The following is a 24,263-nucleotide window of genomic DNA, read 5'->3' on the forward strand; positions in this document are numbered from 1 at the left end:
ATATCTAGTTGGTAACACCTAAATTAAATATAAATATCATTAATCTACAACTTATATGAAAAAATAAAGCATAATAATAATAATAATAATAATAATAATAATAATAATAATAGAAAAAGAAAACATTTTTACCAGGTAATCTTTGTGTGGATGATGAACAACTGTAAAGAAACCTGGCCCCATCGATTGAGCTATCATTGGTTTATCTGTATTATAATGGTAAAATTAGGGAATTGTATAACGACACCTGTTTGAATTGTTTCTTAACTATCGATAGAATTGTCCAAAATCATATAATACCTTACTAATTCTTCATATTATTTCAAGGCTTTTGGGGATATAAAACCACAAAAGGTTCATTAGAGGTATTCAAAGATCCATAAATATTCATATTCATTAGATGATTAACAATTTGAAATAAGGAGTTATCCCATTTTTAGATTCTAATAAAAATTTGATAGTTTTTTATATTTGAATATAACTTTTAAAAAATAGGTATTTTTTAATTATTTAATACACTTTAAAAAATTATTTATCTAATAGCAAAACAATCTAAAAAATTGTTTAGATACGTCTCTGTATTCAAAAAATTGTTTTAGAAAATTGTTTAGAAACGTTCGCTGTTTAATACACTTCTAAAAATTGTTTTAGAACAGACTATGGATCTGATGGTTGGCACTTTGTTGAGGACGTCCTATTCATTAGATTAGATGATTAATAATTTGAAATAGGGATATGGTTTATTAAACTATTAGGGTTTGCATACAATCTGAAATTATAGATTTGAATATGGATTTGTATAACAATTTCAAGAATCGTTATTTAGGGTTGGCAAAACAATATAATCAATCTAGGGTTTGGAAACATACCGGTTTGAAGATCCAGATTTGGTGTGCAAACTAAAGATGGACGGTGATTTGAACCTTGAATAGGTTTTTGGAGACTGGGAGTTGTGAAATCGTCAGATGAAGATCGAGAATTTGTGGAAGCGTAATTTGAAATAATAGTATATAGATGTGATAACTGATAGGATAATAAGGAATGTTTTAATGTAAATCTTAAAAATTATATTTTTATTTTAATATAATGAATTTAAATAGAAATTACATGGGAGTGGCACTTGTCATAGTATTGGGCCAACTAAGGGGATTGTGGTTCAACCAACATTTTCATATATTACTAGCTTTAGCCCGCGTGTTACGCAGGTTTATTTATTTATTTTTTTAATATTAGTTTGAATATATAAATTTTATATTACTAACTAATTGTGCGATATAGTGAGATAGCTAAGTATCATATTTAACTCAGTCAGCTGTTTAATTTTCAATGTTGCATAAAAACTTCAAATCCCTTGAGCCAATGTAACCAAAAATAAGACAACTAAGATAACTATCGTATTTACCATCAAGAAAATTTAGATTTTGGCAATAAATGCTCACCATGATACAAGTGAACTAAATATTTCTACATTTCAAGTAAACGAAAATAGAAAACTTAATATTCAATAGAGTAAACTGCGATTTTCGTCTTTGTGCTTTGTCCAAATTTGCTGTTTCAGTCAAATTGTTTCAAATTTACGATTTTCGACCATGTGGTTTCATTTCACTTGCAATTAAACCCGATCCCACTAACTCCTTTAAGTCTGATCGTTAAACCCATAAGCCCCTCACTTGATGGGCGGTTTTATCTTTTTTTCTCCTCAAATAAACGCCAACTTAAGCCTGCTCCCTATTTTAGTTGAACTTATTTGTTTGATTGTTTAAGATTAAACATAAAAGTCAACTCATTCGCAAGTGATTTCAATATCTTGTACATTAAGGGAACTTGGTACGAAAACTAAAACATATTTTATAAGCCTTTATAAAAACCACCGAGTATAACTTTTAAATATATCAACCGCTTAATTACCTATCAACAATACTCTAATAAAGTTATAAAGTTTCTCTAACCTGCAATACAACATCTTTACAATTTGAGTTACAGTCCCACTTTGTGCCCCCTGTTTATAAAACCTACAATACACCATATTATATATTTAGATTGATAACCAAAAGCATCAATTATAAACAAACAGATAGCTAAAAAGACTTTAATTAACAAAATGTAGTCCACAGTCAAGTAAGTTTACCTATCTAATGAAGAATATTACACTCAACCTTATATTCACCTTAAGCAGCTAGTTTGATATAGCATACCTTATCTTCACCTTGAGCAGATCTAAATGCAGACTCGTAATTCCAATATTGTGAACCGAAACAAAGTCCTAAAATGGCACATTACAGAAGTAAAAAATTATCAGTTCAATCTTAAACAAACTGTCAAAAAGATCTCCATTACTAAAATATGAACAAAATGTTTCTGGTACAAATTATTTGTTTATTCTGTTTTGATATTCTTATTCTGTCGTAACCGAACCCCAAACCAACAATAATATTTGTTCAAACCGAACTAATCAAATTGTATAACCGACAACCAAAACAAATAACCAAATAAGAATTTCGCTACTGTTACAAACCCGAACCTTGAGCAGATGCAGCTCTGTTTTTTACGGTTTCAATTTAACCGAATAATCAAATTGTATACACGAACCGAATAAGCAAAAAAAAATCGGGATCTGTTCTTGGTTTCGGTTTAACCTGATTATAACCGAATAATGAACACCCCTCACCTTAATCAATGATTTAATATTAAAAAGAAATTAGTAACGACGATGTATATCGCTTTATTTGATTTATTCGGGTTGTCTTATTCGTTATAATTTTAATTCAGAATAACCGAATTAATCAAATTGATTAAACCAAATTAACTAAACCGAATAACCAAGTACAGTAATAATTCGGTTCTTTTTTCTTGGTTTCGGTTTATTAGGCTTATAACCGAATAATGAAAACTCGTACACCATAATGCAAATATTTATAAAAAGAGTAGTTGAAGTTGAAAACAGTGTTTTCGCATAACCAGAAGAAAAGAGATTGTCTGCTTAATAAACATGTACCAAGTTGCTTATTTACCCAAAAAGTTAGCAAATCCTATCCAAATTAGCTAATCCTATTTACAACAAAAGCAGTTGAGCATTAAAAAAAATCAGAAATACTCTTTAAAAATACAATTTTGGGTACATAATATAACTATTGTAATAAAAAAATGCCGAAGTTTACATTCCCTAAAGTTTTAATATGTTAAGAATACTTCATTTGCAGTGTCAGTTTCAAAGCAATTGTGTTAAAAACCAGAACTTCAAAAAAAAAACTGTTGAAATGAACCCAACTCATGACTATTCCTATAAAACAAACGATCCTCCCTGACCAACTATTGCAACAAAAGTTGTGTATTATAACTCTATTAAAAGACCACATTTTGTTATGTCTAGTGACATCTTTTGTGACATCACCATATTCCAACGCCATCTTGCATGCTAATGAATTCATATATAAGCAAAGTGAAAGAAGTTAAATAACCTGGTTATAGTTTTTAGTTTCAAGGCCTAAATGTTGTGAAATCGATCCTAGTTTCGATCTCAATTTGGTTCAGTCAACTAATCGAGCGAAGTCACAAGCTAACAGTAGCCGCGAAAGGGAATTAGGGTTGTAAAATTAACATCCACAATTAAAAGGAATGAGTGAATAAAGGTGTGATTACCTTGGCCGGTGTTAAGAGAGGCACACTTATCAGCGGAATAAACATACACGATAAACAAAAGTTGTGTATTGAAAAAGTTTCTATCCATTGTTTAAAATGCAGACAAACGTATGATGATAAACAAAAATGGTTTTAGACCATTATATGGATGTAGTTGGACATCATAAGTGATAATGATAAAACATCTAATATAAGTTTAATTAAGAAACCGTTGTCTAGGATGAAACATAAATGATAAGAAACAAAATACAAAGTTAACTTAATAATCTATACATTACATGCAAGAATTCAAGTAGCAAATACATGTGTATTCAAAAATAAGTAATTGATACAATAATCAAAACACCTAATGAAATTTTTATTAGGATATAATATATGTGTAATAAGGAATCGGTTGTGATGAAAGCTCATGAATATTAATTCAAAAATTCATAAATTACACATTAAAAAAATATGATTGCCACCATAATGAGATTAGGATATACAGACCATAGACCTTGACTGAGGTGAACATTATAAAACCTTTAAATGGTGAACAACAGCCATGAAAGAGGACCATAATCACATAAATCAATGTCTAACATAAAGATTATTTCGATAACCCTAACACAAAAAAACTACCAGCGCATAATAAATAGAACTAAATAAAACCCGTGATTTCCACTTAATGTTCAATATCTTGAAGGCAGGTTTCTGAAAGTTCACTTAAGGTTGAATAAATAGAACGATTAAGGATTTAAAATCAAGAGACGGAAATTAGGGTTTGTGGTGTCTTATGGGATGTGCTTAGGCGGCATCTCAGCCAAGAAAGAGGCACCTGTTAACTTTCTGTCTGATACGCGAGAGGGAAGATCTATCTTGCGTCCTGCGGATGTTCTTGTGTTTGGCTGGGCAGGGGGTAAAGCATGCGTGTGTTGATCTCACTGGGGTGTCCCCGTTGGTGGGGCTGAGAGACAGTGGCTTCGTACCGGGACATCGGTTTTGAGAGCGGAATCTAGGAAGGTTGCTAAGCATGAGGCAGCGTGTTTGGAGAATCAACACGTGTTCATTCCCTTTGCCTTCGACACATTTGGATCCCTAGCTCCCGAGGCGGTTCGCTTCTTGGAGCGAGTGCAGAAGGTGGTCCAAAGTGACTCGTAGAGCCCGAGGAACCAAGGATTTATATTTAGTAGGATAGGCTTTGCGATTCAAAAGGGGATAGCGGCGCAGCTTGTTGCTCGCTTACCCATTATCCAGATGTAGCTCGCTTTGTGTTATATAAAATATTAGAACCAAATTGATATAAAAAAAATATGTATTCTAATTTAATTTGTACATTTTGTTAAAAAAACAAAGAGGAAAGATAGAGAATGGAATGTCCGACGAGTTTTAGGGTTTGAGACCCATGAAAGAAGGTATGTGATATAACCCGTTTTGATATATTCGGATCATTAAAATGAGAAGTCTCTATTCAACAATCAAGCAATTTGGTGGCTTTAGAAGTGGTGGGGAGCAACCTAAGAGTGACACATAGGATTTTATGATAGACAATTATATAGATAGTTAGATAATAGTAGATTTTATTATAAATGCAAAAAAGTGAATAAAGAGAAGCGGAAAAAAAGTCGTAGCTCATTGAAGTGTGAAAGATGATGCAAGTATTTGATTAGATATAGATTTATAAAATAATAATTGTTAGACAATATGTTATGGGCGTCACCCACCTCCATGACAAAATGGTAGGGGGGTTAAACACCGGTACACCCAAATTAATTGCCACCCCCTTCAACGTCATTCTACTCACACATGACATCACCATCATTACAATTTTTATGTTTTTTATTTGTGTAATCAACACTATAATCATGATCAGAGCCGGCTCCGAGAAATACTAAAAAAATTTGGGCCTTAAAACTTAACTAAAATATAAACTCGATAACTCATAAATAAAAAAGTAAATCATACGATGATAATATTAATTTCAATACAAAAATAATATATATGTGTTACTCTTATTATGTTATTCAATAAACAAAAACAATGTAACAATTAACAAATATACTGATTATTAACTGAAAATCTGAAACATTAAAACAATCAAACCTACTGTTGACAACTTGACATAAACTGAAACAACAATTCAAAAAATCGAAATAATTAAATAAACTATAAACAATCAAAACTGTTACTAACCCTAACTCTCTAAATTTTATAACAAAACTAAACAAGTAATTAAGTAAACAAATAAACAAGTAAACAACTAACCTAGGCTGGCCGCTGGGCGCTGGAGCAGGGCTGGACGGAGTCACGGAGGAGGAGGCTGGAGGCGGAGTGCCGGCGGTGGTGGTGCAGGCTGCCGAGTGCCGGCGGTGGTTTGTGGTAGTGTGGTACGTACGGTACTATGGAGTATGGACTTATGGTAGTTTGTATTTTAAAAGTTTCTGCCTCTTGATCTTCTATAATCTATCTAATATTCTAAACAATAAAAAAAAATGTAAATGAGTTATGAGCATTCGGCTACAAATAATTGGGCAATATGGATTGTGGACAAATTTATAAATGGGCCTAAACAAAACTCAAAATATGGGTTCAAATGCGCTTTTTTATAACAATTTATATATATGTGTGTGTATAAAATATAAAAAAAAATAAAAATTTTCGGGTCTACCGGGTGATCGGGGCCTATAGCAGTCGACTACCCTGCCATAGGCCATGGCCGGCGCTGACCATGATTAATAAATTGTTAAACCCCCTGGTTTTACTAAACAAGTTTAATGACCTAGTTAGTTAATGCCCACTTTATATGTGGTGGTAAGGCCATGAGGTATACTCTAACTCATATTAACTCCACATAAGCTCCACATCACTCAATTTTTCTCTTTCACTCCATGCCATTCAAAGGAAATGATTTAACCCATTTAACTCCATCTCTCTCCTATTAATACATAACTAAAATAACAAATCAATTAGTAATTAATACATAGTAAATGCATATTGTTCCTTTCAACCCGTTAAAAGCATAACCCATTGGCCTTTTTAACACACTTAACACAAGTGGGGAGTGGTTTAATCAATCTTTAAAGTGTCATGTCATTTTAACCTTTGTAGGGGTTAGAGTATACCTCATGGCCTAACGTGACAAAACTTTTAGTTACCATACTCCATAACAGTTAGTCTTATATGAGTGACGACTAAGGAGATAAACTCCATTTATTAATGTACACGGTTATTCATTTAATTGCACGTATTTTCAATCGTCTATAGAGTATAGACCATATAAAGTGTCATCAGGTAATTACATTGCAATCTTGTTGATTATTACAACGTTTGTATAACACATGCAATAAATCTTTTCTCATCTGAACTCGATATTTCTATTCTATAGTCAAGAAAAGTAATTGCTTTTAACATTTTCTAAAATTTAAATAAATATAATTTATAACCAATAATAAAAAAGCACTGGATTAATAAATACCTCTCTCTCTCTCAGATAATAAATATCCTCATTTGCAATTTAATATTCAGTTCATAATATCACATTCTTGTATCATCTTCCATCAGTTTCATATCATATTGATCCTTGGGCATCAACAGTCGATTGATATGGAGTTACATAGATCAGTTTTGTTTATGTTTCTAGCTCCATTAATGATGTTCATGATCTCTATTGCTGCTGGTTGCTCCAATGGAACATGCAACGTACGTTTGTCACTCACTCTCAATTTCTCGATTTGCGTAAATTTCGGCAACGATATTGAAAAAACAAGTGATATTGAAATGATTGTGAATTGGTCTAGTTAGGGGAAGATTGTGAAACCGATGGAGATTGCGAGACCGGACTTTATTGCTTCTCGTGTCCTCAAGGATATCCAGGCTCCAAATGTGTTCGATCAACTGCTACACCAGTATTCAATCTGTTGGTCAGTGTATCGATCTCTATTTCAATTTACAAAAGTTTTGGCCTATAACAACGTTGGATAGTAACAGTAAAACGTTAATTTACTATATACAAGGATAACCATGGTTAAATCATTGCTACTAATTACTACGGGTTAAGTTACTGTTTTTGGAATCTTATTATTGATTCGTTTGCTGGATCAAAATATCTTGAAGATTTAATATAATGTGTCATGTTTAAAGTTTTTTATGACAGATAATTAAACCAAAGTTGACACAAAATAATGGTGTTGGAAAGTGAGGCATTTAATTGAAGACACGACATATGATATGAACGAACTTGCCCAATTTTTTTATTATTGATAACCTAAAAATATAAAGCATACCCAAACTAGCTCATTACATGTTTATTCTGGTTATAGCTAAACAATCTTGATGAATAAATAAAACAATAGTTGCAGATCTAGAAATAGAGTTGAAGGGTAGTGCAGGCTAAAAAAATTTGTTTAGGGGTAAGTGACGCATAAAGCAAAGAAGAAAAACAAAATTGCACTAAAAACGTACTTCGTCAAAAAAGATGAGGGGTCGCGCGGACTATCCCAACCTATGCTAGATCTGTTCATGCCAATCCTAATTGGGCTTTAACTCTTAACAAATAAATAAATTAAACTAACTCATGATTATCTAACAATTAGATAAACATAAACAAACAAATAAAACTCTAAATCAATTAAATTTAACTCATTAACCAACCAATAATAAGCGAAAGACAAAAACGCCTCTTGTCCGTTAGACTTATGACAATATTGGCCTTAAGATTTATAAATGTAGTTTTTAAAAATTTTGATATCTGAAAAGAGCCACTGACATAGCTTGTTGCCCTTTTATCTTCTATTACAATGAATAAACTACTAATGAACCAATAATAATTATGAGTGTTATACTTATAAAATCATTGTCCTTCCAAAAAAATGTTGTGTTATGCTCTGCTTTATTTTAAAAATTAATTGGCATGTGATGATCATGAATTGGGGTCTTCTGTTTTGTGGTTTGTTGGTGATGTTATGATCATAAATTTATAACCAAACTAGTTTGAAGTCCATGTATTACACGGGTAATTGATTAAAATATAAACTTTAGTCATTAAGTGAAACACATTTAACAAAATGATCATATATTGTTAATATAATTACAATTCACATTAAAATTACATAAGGTACATAATTAAAATTACACAAATATGTTATAAATAAGTAAAACCATGCTTTTACACTACATTTGTGATTTTATTGGTCGGTATACATTGTTTATCAAAAATCAAAATCTTTAGTCCATGTTTGTTTGTAACTCTAGATAAGGTAATATACATGCTTATAACTCTTCCATGTGACAAATAAGGTTCTTCATGTATATACCAACCCTAGATAAATGATAATGTATCCATGAAACTAACAAAAAAATATACATGCACATAAAAATATATTAAAAAGTCAAAATTTTTGTTCAAAAGAAGACAAAACTTGTTATAGAATCTTGGTACAAAACAGAAAACAACCAACAATGCAAATGTCGTGTTCAGTTCATGTGTACGATATAATTTGGTTTCGGGTCATGTTCGGGTTAGCTGGACCTACCAACCCATTAACACGAGTACACGAACCGTGAAACAATTTAAAAAAAAAACATTCAAAACAATATTTTGTCGGCTATTGAATCTGAAAATATAATAAGGTTTCGGGTCATATTCGGGTTAGCTGAACCTATCAACCCAGGAACACGAGTACAATAATCGTGCTGCAAAAATTTTTAAAATTCAAAAGAAAACAAAAGAAATCCAAGTGATACCTTGGTGCTGGTGTGCGTTACAAGTTTTGAAAGGCTGATATAGTAAAGTTGCATCAATTACCACCATCACATTTTATTTGGTCATCTTTTCGGAACCGTAATACATCTTACGCAACTATTGAATCTGAAAATATTTAAAAGGTCAAAACATTTGTTCAAAAGAAGCCAAAACTTGTTATAAAATCTTGGTGCAAAACATAAAATAACCAACAAATACAAATGTCGTGTTGAGTTCATGTGTACGATATAATTTGGTTTCGGGTCATGTTCGGGTTCGCTGGACCTATCAACCCAAGAACACGATTACACGAACCGTGAAACAATTTAAAAAAAACATTCAAAACAATATTTTTCGGCTATTGAATCTGAATATATAATAAGGTTTCAGGTCTTCTTTTGGTTAGCTGGACCTACCAACCCAGTAACACGATTACACGAACCGTGCTGCAATATCTTTTAAAAAACAAAAAAAAAAGTAAAGAAAATAAAATAAATCCAAGTGATACATTGGTGTCGGTTGTGCTTTACTTTAGTTTTGAAAGGTTGATATAGTAAAGTTGCATCAATTACCACATATGGTGTTATTTGGTCATCTTTTCGGAACCGTAATACATCTCACGCAGCTATTGAATTAGAAAATATATTAAAAAGTCAATTTTTTATGTTCAAAAGAAGCCAAAACTTGTTATATAATCGTATTATTATTAATATTAATTGAAACTTTATAATCATTAGTAAGTTGTTACAATATTGATATAATGTATAATTAAAATTAATTATAGATATTGATATATTCTATATGTATATTGTGATTAAATTACTCAATAATTATTTAGAAAAAAATTTAAAAATACAAAACTGGTCAATAATCTTGTATAAATTACATTTTTTAAATTACTCAATAAGCTATCTAGTTGACCAGGTCCATAAGTTACTCAAATTATTAGATATCTTCCATATAAAACTATAACTTAATTATAGATATTAGTTTGAACCGTAATTTTTATGAGTAAAATTTTAATTATAGATATTAGTTTGAACTGTAATTTTTATGAGTAAATCTAGATTAATCAAGATTCCACCTTGCACATTATTGTAACTGGTATACAAATGATCTCTAGAGGAATATTTTCACAGTACTTGCAGTTACATATCATCTGGAGTTCTTGGCACTTGCAATGAGGTCATACATAGAATTCTAAATTGAATTTTAGAGAAATTAAAACCAAGTGAATATATATATATATATATATATATATATATATTTATCGAGTAGAGTCTCAGTCAAATAAGTTAAGAGAATGAAAACCTGTTATGGCTTGAAAAAATCTGGAGCTCAACATAATCAAGTGGTGCAATAGGATCAATTCTTCTTTTCATCTTCAACAACCTGAATCAATAAAATTCATAATTCAGCTTCCAGTCAATTTCAATTCCTGAAATACCTCTACATAAAGTCATAAACTCACTTTCAACAACAATGTAAAACACCATACAAGCAAATTCTTCAATTCAATAGTAACATCTCACTCCTGCATACAGATTAACACTTACATCCATTCTAAACTCACACATAACATATCATCAACAAAATGAATCATAAAAATCTATAATTCAGCTTCCAATCAATTCCAAATCCTAAAATAACTCTTCATAAACTCACTTTCAACAATGAGGTAAAACAACATACAAGGAAATTCAGCAGTTCAATACTAACATCTCACTTCAGATTTGCATAAAGATCAGCACCTACATCCATTCTAAACGAACATATAACAAACCTAATTTTCATTAACAGTTGCTTGAAAGTTAATAATAATAATAAACGTTGATCTATAAAAATTAAATGATATTATTAATAATTATAATAATAATAATTTGTCATGTGCATGATATGTAAACATCTAATAATAATAATAATAAATACACATGATCTGTTAACGTTACATATATGTAAATAGCTAATTAATACACAAATCTCAAATTAAACATATTAAACCTAAACCTTTAATCAATCTAATATCAAAATTCAATCAAAACATACAAAAAGATGAAATCGACATGATTTGTGAAATTAAAGACAAATGAATAAGAAATGAAGCGAATTAGATGAAGAAAGAGTTAATATAATAATAATATTACCAGGTGAAGATGAGAGAAAGAGATTTAGGGGTTTTGAGGCTTACGGCTGCATCGTATATGTATATATATAGTAGATATAGTGAAGAGAGGCGATAATAGTGGTGGTGGTGGCCGTGGAGAGGGGCTATTTTTTCGCCGGCACTTGTGGTGGTGGTTGAGGCTATGGAGAGGGCCGATAGTTCGTGATGGAGTTGAGAGAAATTTGGGATCTAGGGTTTGAATGAAATAAAAGATAGTAGATTTGAATAACAATAAAGGGGGTGGGTAATGACCCATGTAGGATCCATATTTTAGAAAATGGGTTAAAAATATAAGAATGGATGAGAGTGTGACAAGTGACATATAATAGTAGTTATTTATTAGAGTAGTAAGATTCAAACCAGAAGTCAGCACGTGTGATAGGTTCTCGGCTGAATTAATTGGACTTTCTAGGCTGGGCAGACAAGGGCGGATATACGGTAGTAACGGGTGGTTCCGCGGAACCACCCGAGTTTCGAAATTAAAGTGTATTTATATATAGAAAATAATAAAGGAACCACCCTATAAATTATACAGGAACCATCTTAAAAGCATATAAAGTGCTTGCTCGGATGGTAGTTTGTGGGTTTTGTAACCCGGAGGTCGCAGGTTCTAATCCTGTTTCTATAGTTTTTTTTTTGTTTGTTTCTTACTAAGTTACCCTAACTGATGTTAGGGTTTTTTATAACAAACATAAGCAAAGCAGCGCCTCTCTTCGCAAACAGGCAACAGCAGTCGTCCACCGTCGTCCGTCACCGTATATGACCACCGTAAGCCACTGACCACCGTCCACCGCAGTCCGCCGGCGCCAGCAGCCTCCCTCAGCCACTCCCGCTGCCCGCCTGCCCCGCACAACCCCTGACCAACCAGTATATCAGTCTATCAGCCACTCACTCTATCAGTCTATCACTCTATCAACCACTCAGCCCGTCTTTGATCCCCGTCCTCCTGCCACTGCCTACTCTTCAAGAAAGTTTTGTCCATATGCAACAAAATAAACTAATTTTGACTAACATTTTATTTCTATTGTCATGTCGACAAAGAATCGATTTTTGTTATTACAGATAACGCATAAATTAGAAAAAAGTGTGGGGTCCTTGGGTCCTTTCAACCCGTATCTCCTTTGATCCAATTCTAAGATTGAAATTGACTATGAACTCCGAGTTTTGTCATGCTAGTTACTTGTACCTTACCAGCAGTTCCTGTAACACATGCATCAAACAGTTTCAGGCAATAAAAATCCCTATATATTGATTTTTCACATGGTGCAGACTGAAAGAGAGAACTGATTTTGTACATATTTGGAACTATATCTATCTATTTTACATATAAATATTCAATGATCATTTATGTTTAACATATAAATATTCAACTAAAACTAGACGTTGGACCACGAGTTTCCCGACAACATTTCCTTACTCCACAAATTTAATATTGAGTTTTGTAAATCATATTTAATTAACTATACATGCCAATTCACATAAATTAAGTAAAAACTGCATGTTTTATTAGTTAAATAAAACAATATTTTTAGTTGGTCCTTTGGTCTAATGACATGAGGGTGATGGTTAAGGTTTGAGATCTTAAGGTGTCAGGTTAGATGCCTGACTCAAGTGTGTTTTCTCATGTCGTGGGTTTGCTCCTTGATAATGGTTCTGAGTGAGTCTGGTTTGAAGTGTTAAAATCAGTATGGACGATTGACATTTAATCTTAAGAACGCTCATTTGGGTATATGACGTGATCCATACGCGGTTAGAAAAAACAAAATTCCATTGACAATAACATATTGGCAATCATAATGAAGTACTAACAAAAACTTAAAGAATTCAAACAATATTAATTGAAATCAATATTGTTGCAAGATAAACTTGTAAAAGTTATTAAAAATCTAGTTAAGTTCAAGTTGTATCAGACCAAAAAAATTTGCCCTTATAAATAGTCTAAATAGGTACAAAAAGTGTACTTATGATCCGGAATAAAACATAAAAAACGAAATATTATCTTTTGATAGAAGTTAGATTATTAAAAACCTTTACGAAATCTTAAAAACTAAAATAAAAATGATAAAACTTAGATGCATAAACAAATACAAAAAAAAATACGGTTTCACTCACTCTTACAATACATACCAAATATATAAAAAGATTGTTAAACTTGGGGAATACTCTTAAAACACCAAAACCAGGGCTCAAAATGATGAAATTTGGGTTCACTTAATATGCATCAATGATGTTGAATTTGGGTTCACTTGTTAGCCGTTTATTGTTGTTTAATCTCCTTAAATTAGCCATTTGTCGATTTATAAGTTATCTATACAATTAGATACAACATAAACAATTTAATGAACAAATTAGACGTTAACCTTGTCCTTAGATGGGTTCGTATAGACTTGTATCATGCCTCTTTTTACCAATGCCCTAGTAGGATTCGATGGTTGACGTGTACACAAACGAAAAATGGAGTTTACATATTTTGGTAATTAAAATTCAAAATGAAAACGATAAACGTTACATTAATACCAAACCTTTTTTTTATGATAAATTATTCTATATCTATATTATATATAACACATGAGACACATGCAAATTAAGACACCTACATGTTAAGTAATTTACAACTTGTAATGTATAAGGTACACCTTCTATAACATGTAAGTTAGGGACAAACTTGTCCATTAGGATATGCGTAGTGGTAAGGAGAAAGGGGCGACAAAGTTGAATTTTGGGGCGACAAGTTGGGGAAACATCGCTCTCCCGGGCTTAGAGATGGCCAAAAAAACCGGTTGGGGAAACGGTTTACCGGTTTAAACCGGAAACCGGTTTTTACGAAAACCGGTTTTTTAAAAACCGGTTTGACCGGTTTACAAACCGCCGGTTCGTCTTTCGGTTACAAGTTCTAGATCCAAAACCGGTTAACGAACCGGTTAATGGAAAAACCGGTTTTTTTTTATTAACCGGTTATGGAAAAACCGGTTAACCGGTTTATAAAAAAACCGGTTTTTGACCGTTGTGGAAAAACCGGTTAACCGGTTTCTCCATAACCGGTTAACCGGTTAAAAACCGGTTTTTGAACGTTGTATAACGGCTATATGCCCGTTTTTTTTGTTTTTGGACCGTTTTTTTTTTTTTACCATTTTACCCCCACAAACATCTATATATAGTTTAGGTTGGGTATTGGTTAGATCACACTCGATTATACAACTCCAAACGCTCTAAACGTTTATTTCATACGCGATTATTTTGTTATCTCACGCTCAATTATACCACATTACCACTCCATACGCTCTTATTTCGTAGTCGTTTATTTCATACTCGAGTATACCACTCTTATTTCGTAGTCGATTATCATGGCCTCCCAAAGTGCTGCTTCATCCGTCAACATGGGTGCCTCGAACACGGGAGAAACGGTCGTTCGGGTCATCCCCACGAAACGAAACCATGATGTTTGGCAACATTTCGACCTATGCGAAATGTCTAACGGTAGCCAAAAAGCTCGATGCAAACATTGTTTGAAGTTTTATGGCAAAGATGCAAACTCCACTTTAAAAGCACATGTACAAAGGCCCTTTTGCAAGGCCTTGAAGGACTAATCGGGAAGTAGTTCGCAGCCGGAGATGATGAATCAAGGAGCGGTGTTTACGTACGACGTTGAAGCGGTACGTCAACAGTTTTCAAACTTTGTGATTCAACAAACACTTCCTTTCAACCACTTCGACAACCCTCAATTCACGGAGATGATGCAAAACTATGTTCAACCACGCTACCAACACGTAAGTCGTTCGACCCTTAGAAGAGATTGTCTTAAAGCATGGAAAAACGCTAAATCCGAACTAATTTCATACTTTTCAAACTTACAAACTGGTGTAAACTTAACAACGGATGTGTGGTCGGTACCTCATGGTTCGCCCGACTCATACATTTGTGTGACGGCTCATTGGGTTGACCCCGAGTCGTGGCAAATGATGAAACGAACCGTTGCGTTTCAATTGTTTGATTACCCGCACACGGGTAGAAATATTTTTCAAATCTTGGATAAAGTCATTCGACAATACAAGATTGAACATAAAATCTTTTCAATTTCGTTTGATAACGCGTCCAACAATACGGCCGCGGTTGGCCATTTAAAATTAAAGTATAAACCTATTTGTGATGGAGCGTTTTTTCATAGCCGATGCATTGCACATATTATCAACTTGGCCGTGCAAGATGGGTTAAACGTGATCGAAACGCAAAGAAACAATTTTAAAAGAATGTTACGAGATGTTTTTAGCAACAATAAAACATTTTCAAGATACAAAAAATTTTGTGTAGAAGCTAATTGTCAATGGTTGGGGCCAAATTGGGATTGTCCAACAAGATGGAACTGGACTTGTAATATGTTTGAGAAAGCCATCCAACAAAAAGAATCATTAATTGCGTTTCATCAAATTTTGTCAAGTAGGGGTAAATGTGCACCGTACGATCCTAGAAACTGGTTATTGATTGAGATCGTTACGGAGGTCCTTCAAATTTTTAAATCTTGCACAACTAGTTTATCCGGGGTTTACTATCCAACAAGCCCCATTGCTTTACCAAAAATTGCTGTCATGTGCACAAAGTTGAGTGAACTTCATTGTAGGGGTGCACCTGATGGGTTTAAAAATGAAAGAAAAATTTAGAAAATATTTTCAAGAACTACCCGCTGTTTTGACATGTGCTGCTGCGTTAAACCCTTGCATCAATGTTGGTGGTGTTGAAGCTTTAATAGAAAAAATTTGTGATGAGCTAGGGTTAAACAACGATCAAAACCCCTATTATAGCCAAACTTTAAAGAATGCTTTCAACACCACCTTGTCAAACATGTATGATGTATACCTTACAAAATACGGGTCGTCTTCCCAAATTCATGACTCGTTAAGAGCTGTTGCCCAATCCCAATCCCAAACCGACCTTGAAATGGGGATGTACTACATGATTTGGGAAGACGCCGGTAAACGTCAAAAGGTAAACACCCCAAGCAGTGAACTTGGAAGGTATGGTGGTACCAACTTTGTGAAACACATGACTCCGGATGAATTTAGAAGTCTTGATTTGCTGGCTTGGTGGAGAGGTAAGGAGGATGAGTTTCCGATCCTCGCCGCCATGGCCAAAGATTTACTAACGGTCCAAGCTTCCACGGTAGCTTCGGAGTCTGCTTTTTCTGTTTCTGGCAGGGTTATATCGATTAGGAGGACTCGACTCACTGCACCAGCTATAGAGATGTCGATTTGCTACAAGGATTACTTGGACTCTTTAGATAGGGCACAACATCAACGCTCACTCGAGGGGGAAATGGAGTATGAAGCGGGCTTGTATGAAGACGAGGTCAATGAAGGACACACTCAACCAATGACCGATGAAGAAGCCGCGTACGACGATTACCTAAGAAATAGCTCGGGATCGGGTAGCGAAGAAAATTAGTTAAAGAAACAGCAAACATGGAGGCAAATCATGAGTAAGAAACAGCAAGTTGTTCATGTAATCGTGTCTAAGCATTCTTTTTCCTAATATGTGCTCTTATTTACTTGTTGATTTGGATTTTTCTAATTTAGTTAAAGAAACAGCAAACATGGAGGCAAATCATGAACAAACTGCGATTGGGAACAACAGGAGCATCTGCTAGTTCACGATTTAATGTTTGTATTTTTGAGTTAAATCATGAACAACAGTTATTGGCAGAGATTTCTTCAGTGTTAATGATTTAATGTTTGTATTTTTGAGTTACGAATATGCGATAACGATTTAATGTTTGTATTTTTAATGTAAAAACTATAAATGAAAGTTATGTGTTTTTAATCTTTGGTTTGTTGAAAACACATTCACCAACACACACTCATACTCATCTTCCAAGCAAAGAACCCTAACAACGAATGCAAAGAATGGCTTCGGTCAGTCCGTTTTGCCTTGTAGTTACCGTTTTGCCTTGTAGTTACCGGTTTGTTTATACTGTGAAAAAATAATGGTCTTCATTAAGTATAAAATATAAAAAACAAATATTCGTATTTGAAACCGCGAAATTTAAAAAAAAAAACCGGTTAATAAAAAAAACCGGTTAATAAAAAAACCGGTTTATTAACCGGTTCTAACCGGTTTCTAAACCGGTCCTAACCGGTTAGACCGGTTAGGGTTTTGACAACAAAAAACCGGTTATTAACCGGTCCGGTTATTAACCGAACCGGTTTTTTTCCGGGCCAAAAAAACCGGTCCGGTTAATAACCGAACCGGTTTTTTTAAAAAAACCGGTTTGTGCACCTCTACCCGGGCTACAAATGGGCGAAATGTGAAATGTGAACTTGTCCATTAGGATATGCGTAGTGGTAAGGAGGAAGGGGCGACAAAGTTAAATTTTGGGGCGACAAGTTGGGGAAACATCGCTCTCCCGGGCTACAAATGGGCGAAATGTGAAATGTGAAGGGGGGGGGGGGCATGCAGTTGTCGCATGATGTTGTTTTATTATTATACGTTTGTGTGTGATATATATATATATGTGTGTGTGTGTATTAGGTAGGGCTGTTCATGAACCGAACCGAACGCAAGCATGCTCATACTTGGTTTGGTTTGAAACCAAACAGCGGCTGATCTGGGCAACTTCGCCTGTAACTGGGCAACTTCGCCTTCAAAGCGATGAACTTCGCCTGCAAGCCAAGTTCGCCTGATGAACTTCGCTTGCAAGCTAAGTTCGCCTAAATGGTAACTTCGCCTAAAGGCAAGTTCGCCTAAATGGTAACTTCGCCTAAAGCCAAGTTCGCCTAAATGGTAACTTCGCCTAAAGCCAAGTTCGTTTAGAAAATAAATTAAAAATCTAATGAAAAATGTGTTAAGACAGTTAATGGAAATAAAATTTTTCCAAGCTGACCTGGCAGCTCGACCCCAGCCAGGGGCTCTGCCCCTTGGACCCTGCTAGGGGCTGCCGCCCCTAGACCCCGCTGCCAGGGGCGCTGCCCGCGGACCCCCGTTCGTTGTGGGTCATATAAAGATAGAAATACATTATGAGAAGTGATGGTTAATTGATACGTATACTTGTTATACAGTCAGCCGTGCACAACTGAAGAAAGGGATTACGATTAACGGTGAACGTAACCGTGTTCAGGTGAGTTTCTAGCCCCATTTATGTGTTATGTTTTCGGGGCTGTGTGCATACTCAATATGTTTGTTAATACGCTTATCCTAAGAGATAAGTGTATGCTTATGTGGATAATGTGAAATGTATGAATGATTGCTTGATGATACGTGAACGATCTTCGGATATTGCACGTACTGTCAGGTTGTAACGCTATGTATAAGGTAAGTATGTTATGTATGTTTATGTGTATGAACGTGATAGAGATAATAAAAGAAAGAAATGATAATGTATGGTTGTATGGTTACGGAAAGGGTACCGAGCCATGATAATACTCGAGGTATGATGTATGGTTGTATGGTAACGAAGAGGGAATCGAACCCTACTAATATTCGAGAACTAGGGAACCGAACCCTACTAATATTCGAGGAAAGAGGGTACCGAGCCCTAATAATACTCGAAGAAGGAGGGTACCGAGCCCTAATAATACTCGAGGAAAGAGGGTACCGAGCCCTAATAATACTCGAGGAAAGAGGGTACCGAGCCCTAATAATACTCGAGGAATGTAGGGCGTAATGCTCTTTATAACGTAAGATATGAAGGTAAGTTAATACAAAAGAAAGTAAGAAAGTATGAAAGTAAGAAAGTAAGAAAGTATGAAAGTATGAATGAAAGAATATAATGTTATGTGAATGGTATGATTATGTGATTATCTAGAACTCACTCAGCGTAGCTGACTTTTAGTATGCACGCAGGTGAGTAGGATGAGGCAGCTCGCTTGAGGAGACACATGGCAGTGAACAAGAGTCTGGCATCTGAAGACTTATGATGTTCTAATTTTAATGCTTTAATGTGAAAGACAAAGGATGTTTTGAGACAAGTTATGAATTATGTAATGTTTAATGAAAGTTTTATATTCCGCATAAATGTTTTAATTAACTATGATATTTAGAACTGTGTTTATGAGTAAATCCAACACGAAAGTAGGGTTACCGGTAACGGGGCCTTACAAATTTTCCAAATTTTTTTTGCAAATTTTCGGAATTTTAAAATTATATTTCTCATTTTACTAATTTTCGCAACCTTTAAAAGTTATTATGCAAAGTAAAAACATTGAAAAATTAAAAAAAAACCTAGATTACCTGCTATCCAGGTAAAATATCTAGGATTGGAATAAAAATGAAAGTTTAATGACCTGATTGAAACAAAAGTTTTTATCAGTGACCTGATTGAAACAACTTTTAAAGTTAGTTACTATTCTATGGAGTAATCCCTTTTAGAAAATATGCATATAAATAATTACAACATTGCCCCTCAACTTACTTTTGTAAATTTAAAAAATAGTTACAACTTTGAACCTTTATCTATACCCATTTATTCCTTTTAATTTTAATTTTAAACTAACTTCCCATTTACTACAAATGATTGTTCAACAATGTTCGTAATTTTTGCATCTGTTAATATATTTTTTAAAAAATTGCACCATAAAAATGAGTATTTATTGTCTTTAATCTGAGTATGGTATTGCTAATGTTTTTTTTTAATAAAAAAAAATTATCATGTTACGTATGGGTGTTCACAATTTGGTTTTAACGGTTTCTAAGTTAAACCTTGAGCCGTTGGTTCGATTTTTGGCATTGAAAACCGAAACTTAACCGTTGAAAATTTAAACTGAATCGTTACTAAAGGTTTGGTTTCACGCATTGAGCTTCAATAATAAGTTTACCGCCCGGTCCTTTTTTATATGGCCGATTTCGATATAAACCGTAAACCAGACCGTTTGCTATGGTTTGAACATTAAGAAACCGGCTTACCAAAATCGATGATTGGTTTAACGTTTTCAAGGTTTCAAACGAGTATTAACAACCATAATTATTACATGATTACTAAGGTTTTTGTTTCCTGTCGCATCATGCGGGTACCAATCTAGTTTCTCGAAATAATTCACCTTCGAGGAAAGATCCCTCGTAATAATTACCTTAAATTTAGATAACAAATTTGTATGCATGCCCTCTAGTTAGTATCATAGTATGGTATGACAAAAACACCTTCACAGAAGGCATATGTAATGCTTATTCATATCATACATAGACTCATAGAGGGACTAGAGAAAAACTAACACTAATATATTTTAACTCACACAAAATTGGTTTGTTACAGGAAGTTGACATATCTTCTCTAATACTATACATATACACTCGTTTCTTTTCAACCTATCGCAAACTCGAACTAAGACCACCCGTAGTGGCAACTTTTTGGAGGCGTTTTACCCTATAACGCCGGGGGCACCCCCCCCCCCGGGGGCGTTTTGGGGTATTTTTTTTAGGCGTGTTTTGTACAAAACGCGAAAAATGGGCTAAAAGTAAAAAAAATATCCGTTAAAATGCCGTTGGATAACTTGAGAAATGAGCTTTATGATTACACCATATTTTTGTAAAAAAACATAACTCTGGCTGGGCGCCACATGACGCATAACGCCTGGTGGTGGAACTTTATGACTACACATGTTCTAACAAATACAAATATATTTTTGTTATTAGGGACAAAGCTACTAGTGTCAAATCAATAAAAATTATATGTTAAATACGTATTCTTCATTTACATTATATTATTAATTACATCAGTAAAAAAAACCATATTCATCATTAAATATTATATAAGATCTTTTGTATACTTATAACATGTTATTATAATTGAAAGTGTAAAATGTTGACAACCATCAGTGTAGATCACACATAGATACAGGGGCGGATCTAGGTAATCGGGTGCGGGTTTACGGAATCCACTGAGTTTCGGTTTTTATATAGAATGCCTATATAAAATATGGGAGTGAACCCACATATAAATTGTGAGTGAACCCATAAACAAAGTTTTCATCATGGCTTAGTGGTAGACACCCTGCTTTGTAAATGTGAGAACCCGGGTTCAATTCCCACTTTTAGTAGTTTTTTTTTTTCTTAAACTGGTTAATTGTGTTTGTATCCTGCTACTTGCTTCCTTCTGCTTGAGTGCTTGTATTGTATGTGGCTAACTTCAAAAGTGTGAGTCTGTAACATTTATTTTATTAGCTAAAATATTTTTATTAACTAAAATATGTTTACTCCACACAAAATTATGTGACTCTTGTCAACTAAAATTGCTCTATGTAGCAATTTAATCGTGTGATTGCTATGTATTACATGTTATAAGAAAGAGAGATATGTTAGCTTTTCTAAAATAATGTTTTGGTCAATATTTTGAAGAATCAAAGGTAATCTTTAGTAAACTCTCAATCTTGGTGCACTGAATTGACCCAAACCGTAGTCCAATCGACCTGAACCGTCGAAACGAAACGATTCAAACAATCGGAACGACCGGAACCGTCAAACCGACTCGAATAGTGAACCCACTTGACAAAATTCCTGGATCCGCCACTGTGGGCAGAAATAAATAACTGAACTTTATGGGCTGGGCTGACCACTCTTGCTCTATATAACCTGAAAAGTAACTAACTTTTATATTGTTTTTTTTTCTTTGAACGATAGAACGATTCTCTACCATTCAACAAATACTCGTTTTTGACTACGCATAACGCCTTTGCAATCGTTGATGGGCACCCAAGAATTACCGTGACGAATCAAGAAGACAGTGTCACTCAACAACTAAATGTATGTTTCTATTCAAATCATTTCATTTTTATAAAGTTTATAGGCATAAGCGTTACAAATTTGCTACGATAGAGAAAAAAAATACCAACACGTTACTTATTGTTGTCATATTCTAAAGAATGGAGTACGGGCTTTGATGCTTGACACATACGACTATGAAGATACCGTATGGTTGTGTCATTCTTTTAAAGGAAAATGTCACGAGTATACCAAATTTGTAAGTGTACTATACTCTCAAGCCATTTTTTGTTCTTATATCTTAATCAAGTATCTAATTATAACGACTTTATAACACTTTTTACTTGATACAATTTGTTCATGTAACAGGTACCAGCTATTGACACTTTGAAGGAAGTTGAAGCATTTTTATCATCAAATCCAAAGGAAATAGTGACAATCATCCTTGAAGACTATGTACAAGCACCTAATGGTTTGACCAATGTTTTTACACAAGCGGGTTTGAAGAAATTCTGGTTTCCGGTGACAGGTATGCCTAAAGACGGTCAAGATTGGCCTTTGGTTCGGGACATGGTGGCTAACAACCAAAGATTACTTGTTTTTGGCTCAGTTAAATCCAAGGAAAAAAGTGAAGGAATCGCGTACCAGTGGAACTACATGGTTGAAAACCAATGTTAGTTACTATTCACTTTTATTACACAAATTATAAATAAAAACCATATCATATAGATGTTGTAAGTTAGGGGTAAACATGTTGGTAATTTTAGTGTTATCAACATGATTGTAGACGGTGACGGTGGGATGAAGGCAGGGGAATGTCCAAACAGGGCGGAGTCATCTTCGATGAATGATAAAACAAAATCACTTGTTTTAGTAAACTACTTTCGTACACTTCCTATAAAGTTGTTGGCATGCAGTCAAAATAATGGCGGCCTATTGAACATTATCAAGACATGCTATAGCGATTCCGGCAATCGTTGGGCCAACTTCCTTGCTGTTGATTTTTACAAGGTACTAAATGAAACCATGTTCTACTAAATTGTTTGTTCCTCATATTTGATGAGATGTTTGATTATTAGAGAAGCGAAGGTGGAGGAACGTTCCGAGCTGTTGATTTTCTGAATGGAGAGCTTTTGTGTGGATGCAACGACGTACATTCGTGTGTGGTCGGTTAAATATTCAATTTGTATATTAAATTTGATTAATTTTATTTAACAGAATGTAATGAAAATCTTGAGGTTTATTTTCATATTTTGCAGCCTGGAGGAGGAAGCTGTACATCCTGAAGCTTTTCGGAATGAAATAATATTTAAAAGTTAAAAGTTGTAGTTGTTTAGTAAGTAAATGTGATGCATGTAAACAAACATGTATTTCCCTGAAATAGTAGAAAATGAAAAAAGAATATAACAATTACCGTGCCCTACACAAAAAATTAAATCGAAAGACTATAGCTAGATAAAAAGTACTTACGCAAAATCTGAATTAATCTAAAGACAAATCCAAAGTCAAACTGGGGTTTTTGGTCATGTAGTTAAAGGACCATCTCAAGTACTAAAAGGATATAATTTTCCACGAATAATGAATGAAAACATTTAGAGAGCAGTTTTAGAGATATTTGTACCTTTATTTTGCACTTCTAATGATGATTTGACATACTTTTGTTAAGTATTTGAAATTAATTTGGTTTTTTCTTTTTATTTTGTGAACCGACATAAATAAGACCACAAAATTTATTTTATTGTGAGACATCAATCAAATCATTGTTGGGTCTGCCACTAAAAGTCACCAAAATGTATTCAGAGTGCATGGGTGATTTAAAAGTAGATAACCCGTATCAATGTAAATTTTGAATAGTTAATTACACAAATGTCCCATGTGGGTTCAATTGATTTCACGTATGCTCCCTAACTTTGAAAAATTACATTCATGCTCTTTAAAACTTGATGCGGGCAAATTGGTAATGCGTATTCTGCTCATTCGTTACTAGCATTTGGTCAAATTTTCTCGGACTGGTAATGCATATATGCCTACCATTATAGTCAATTTATCACTTGTTAAATT

The 24,263-nt window shown here is 33.8% G+C and overlaps 1 protein-coding gene across 1 annotated transcript; it reads left to right on the plus strand.

Annotated features, from left to right (window-relative positions):
- The first annotated feature begins 7,221 nt into the window (after positions 1 to 7,221).
- Positions 7,222 to 23,453, plus strand: LOC143561989 (PI-PLC X domain-containing protein At5g67130-like). The gene is made up of 7 exons (XM_077049924.1): positions 7,222 to 7,317; positions 7,416 to 7,538; positions 22,122 to 22,244; positions 22,363 to 22,461; positions 22,572 to 22,875; positions 22,990 to 23,213; positions 23,282 to 23,453. The coding sequence occupies exons 1-7, from the start codon at positions 7,222 to 7,224 to the stop codon at positions 23,375 to 23,377; spliced, it is 1,065 nt and encodes a 354-aa protein (XP_076906039.1). The 3' UTR covers positions 23,378 to 23,453.
- Positions 23,454 to 24,263: the final 810 nt, after the last annotated feature.

This window comes from Bidens hawaiensis, unplaced genomic scaffold (genome assembly GCF_021521415.1).
Source record: "Bidens hawaiensis isolate Kalapana, Puna unplaced genomic scaffold, B.hawaiensis_p1.1 tig00020892_1, whole genome shotgun sequence".
In the NCBI taxonomy this organism is placed as follows: Eukaryota; Viridiplantae; Streptophyta; class Magnoliopsida; order Asterales; family Asteraceae; genus Bidens; species Bidens hawaiensis.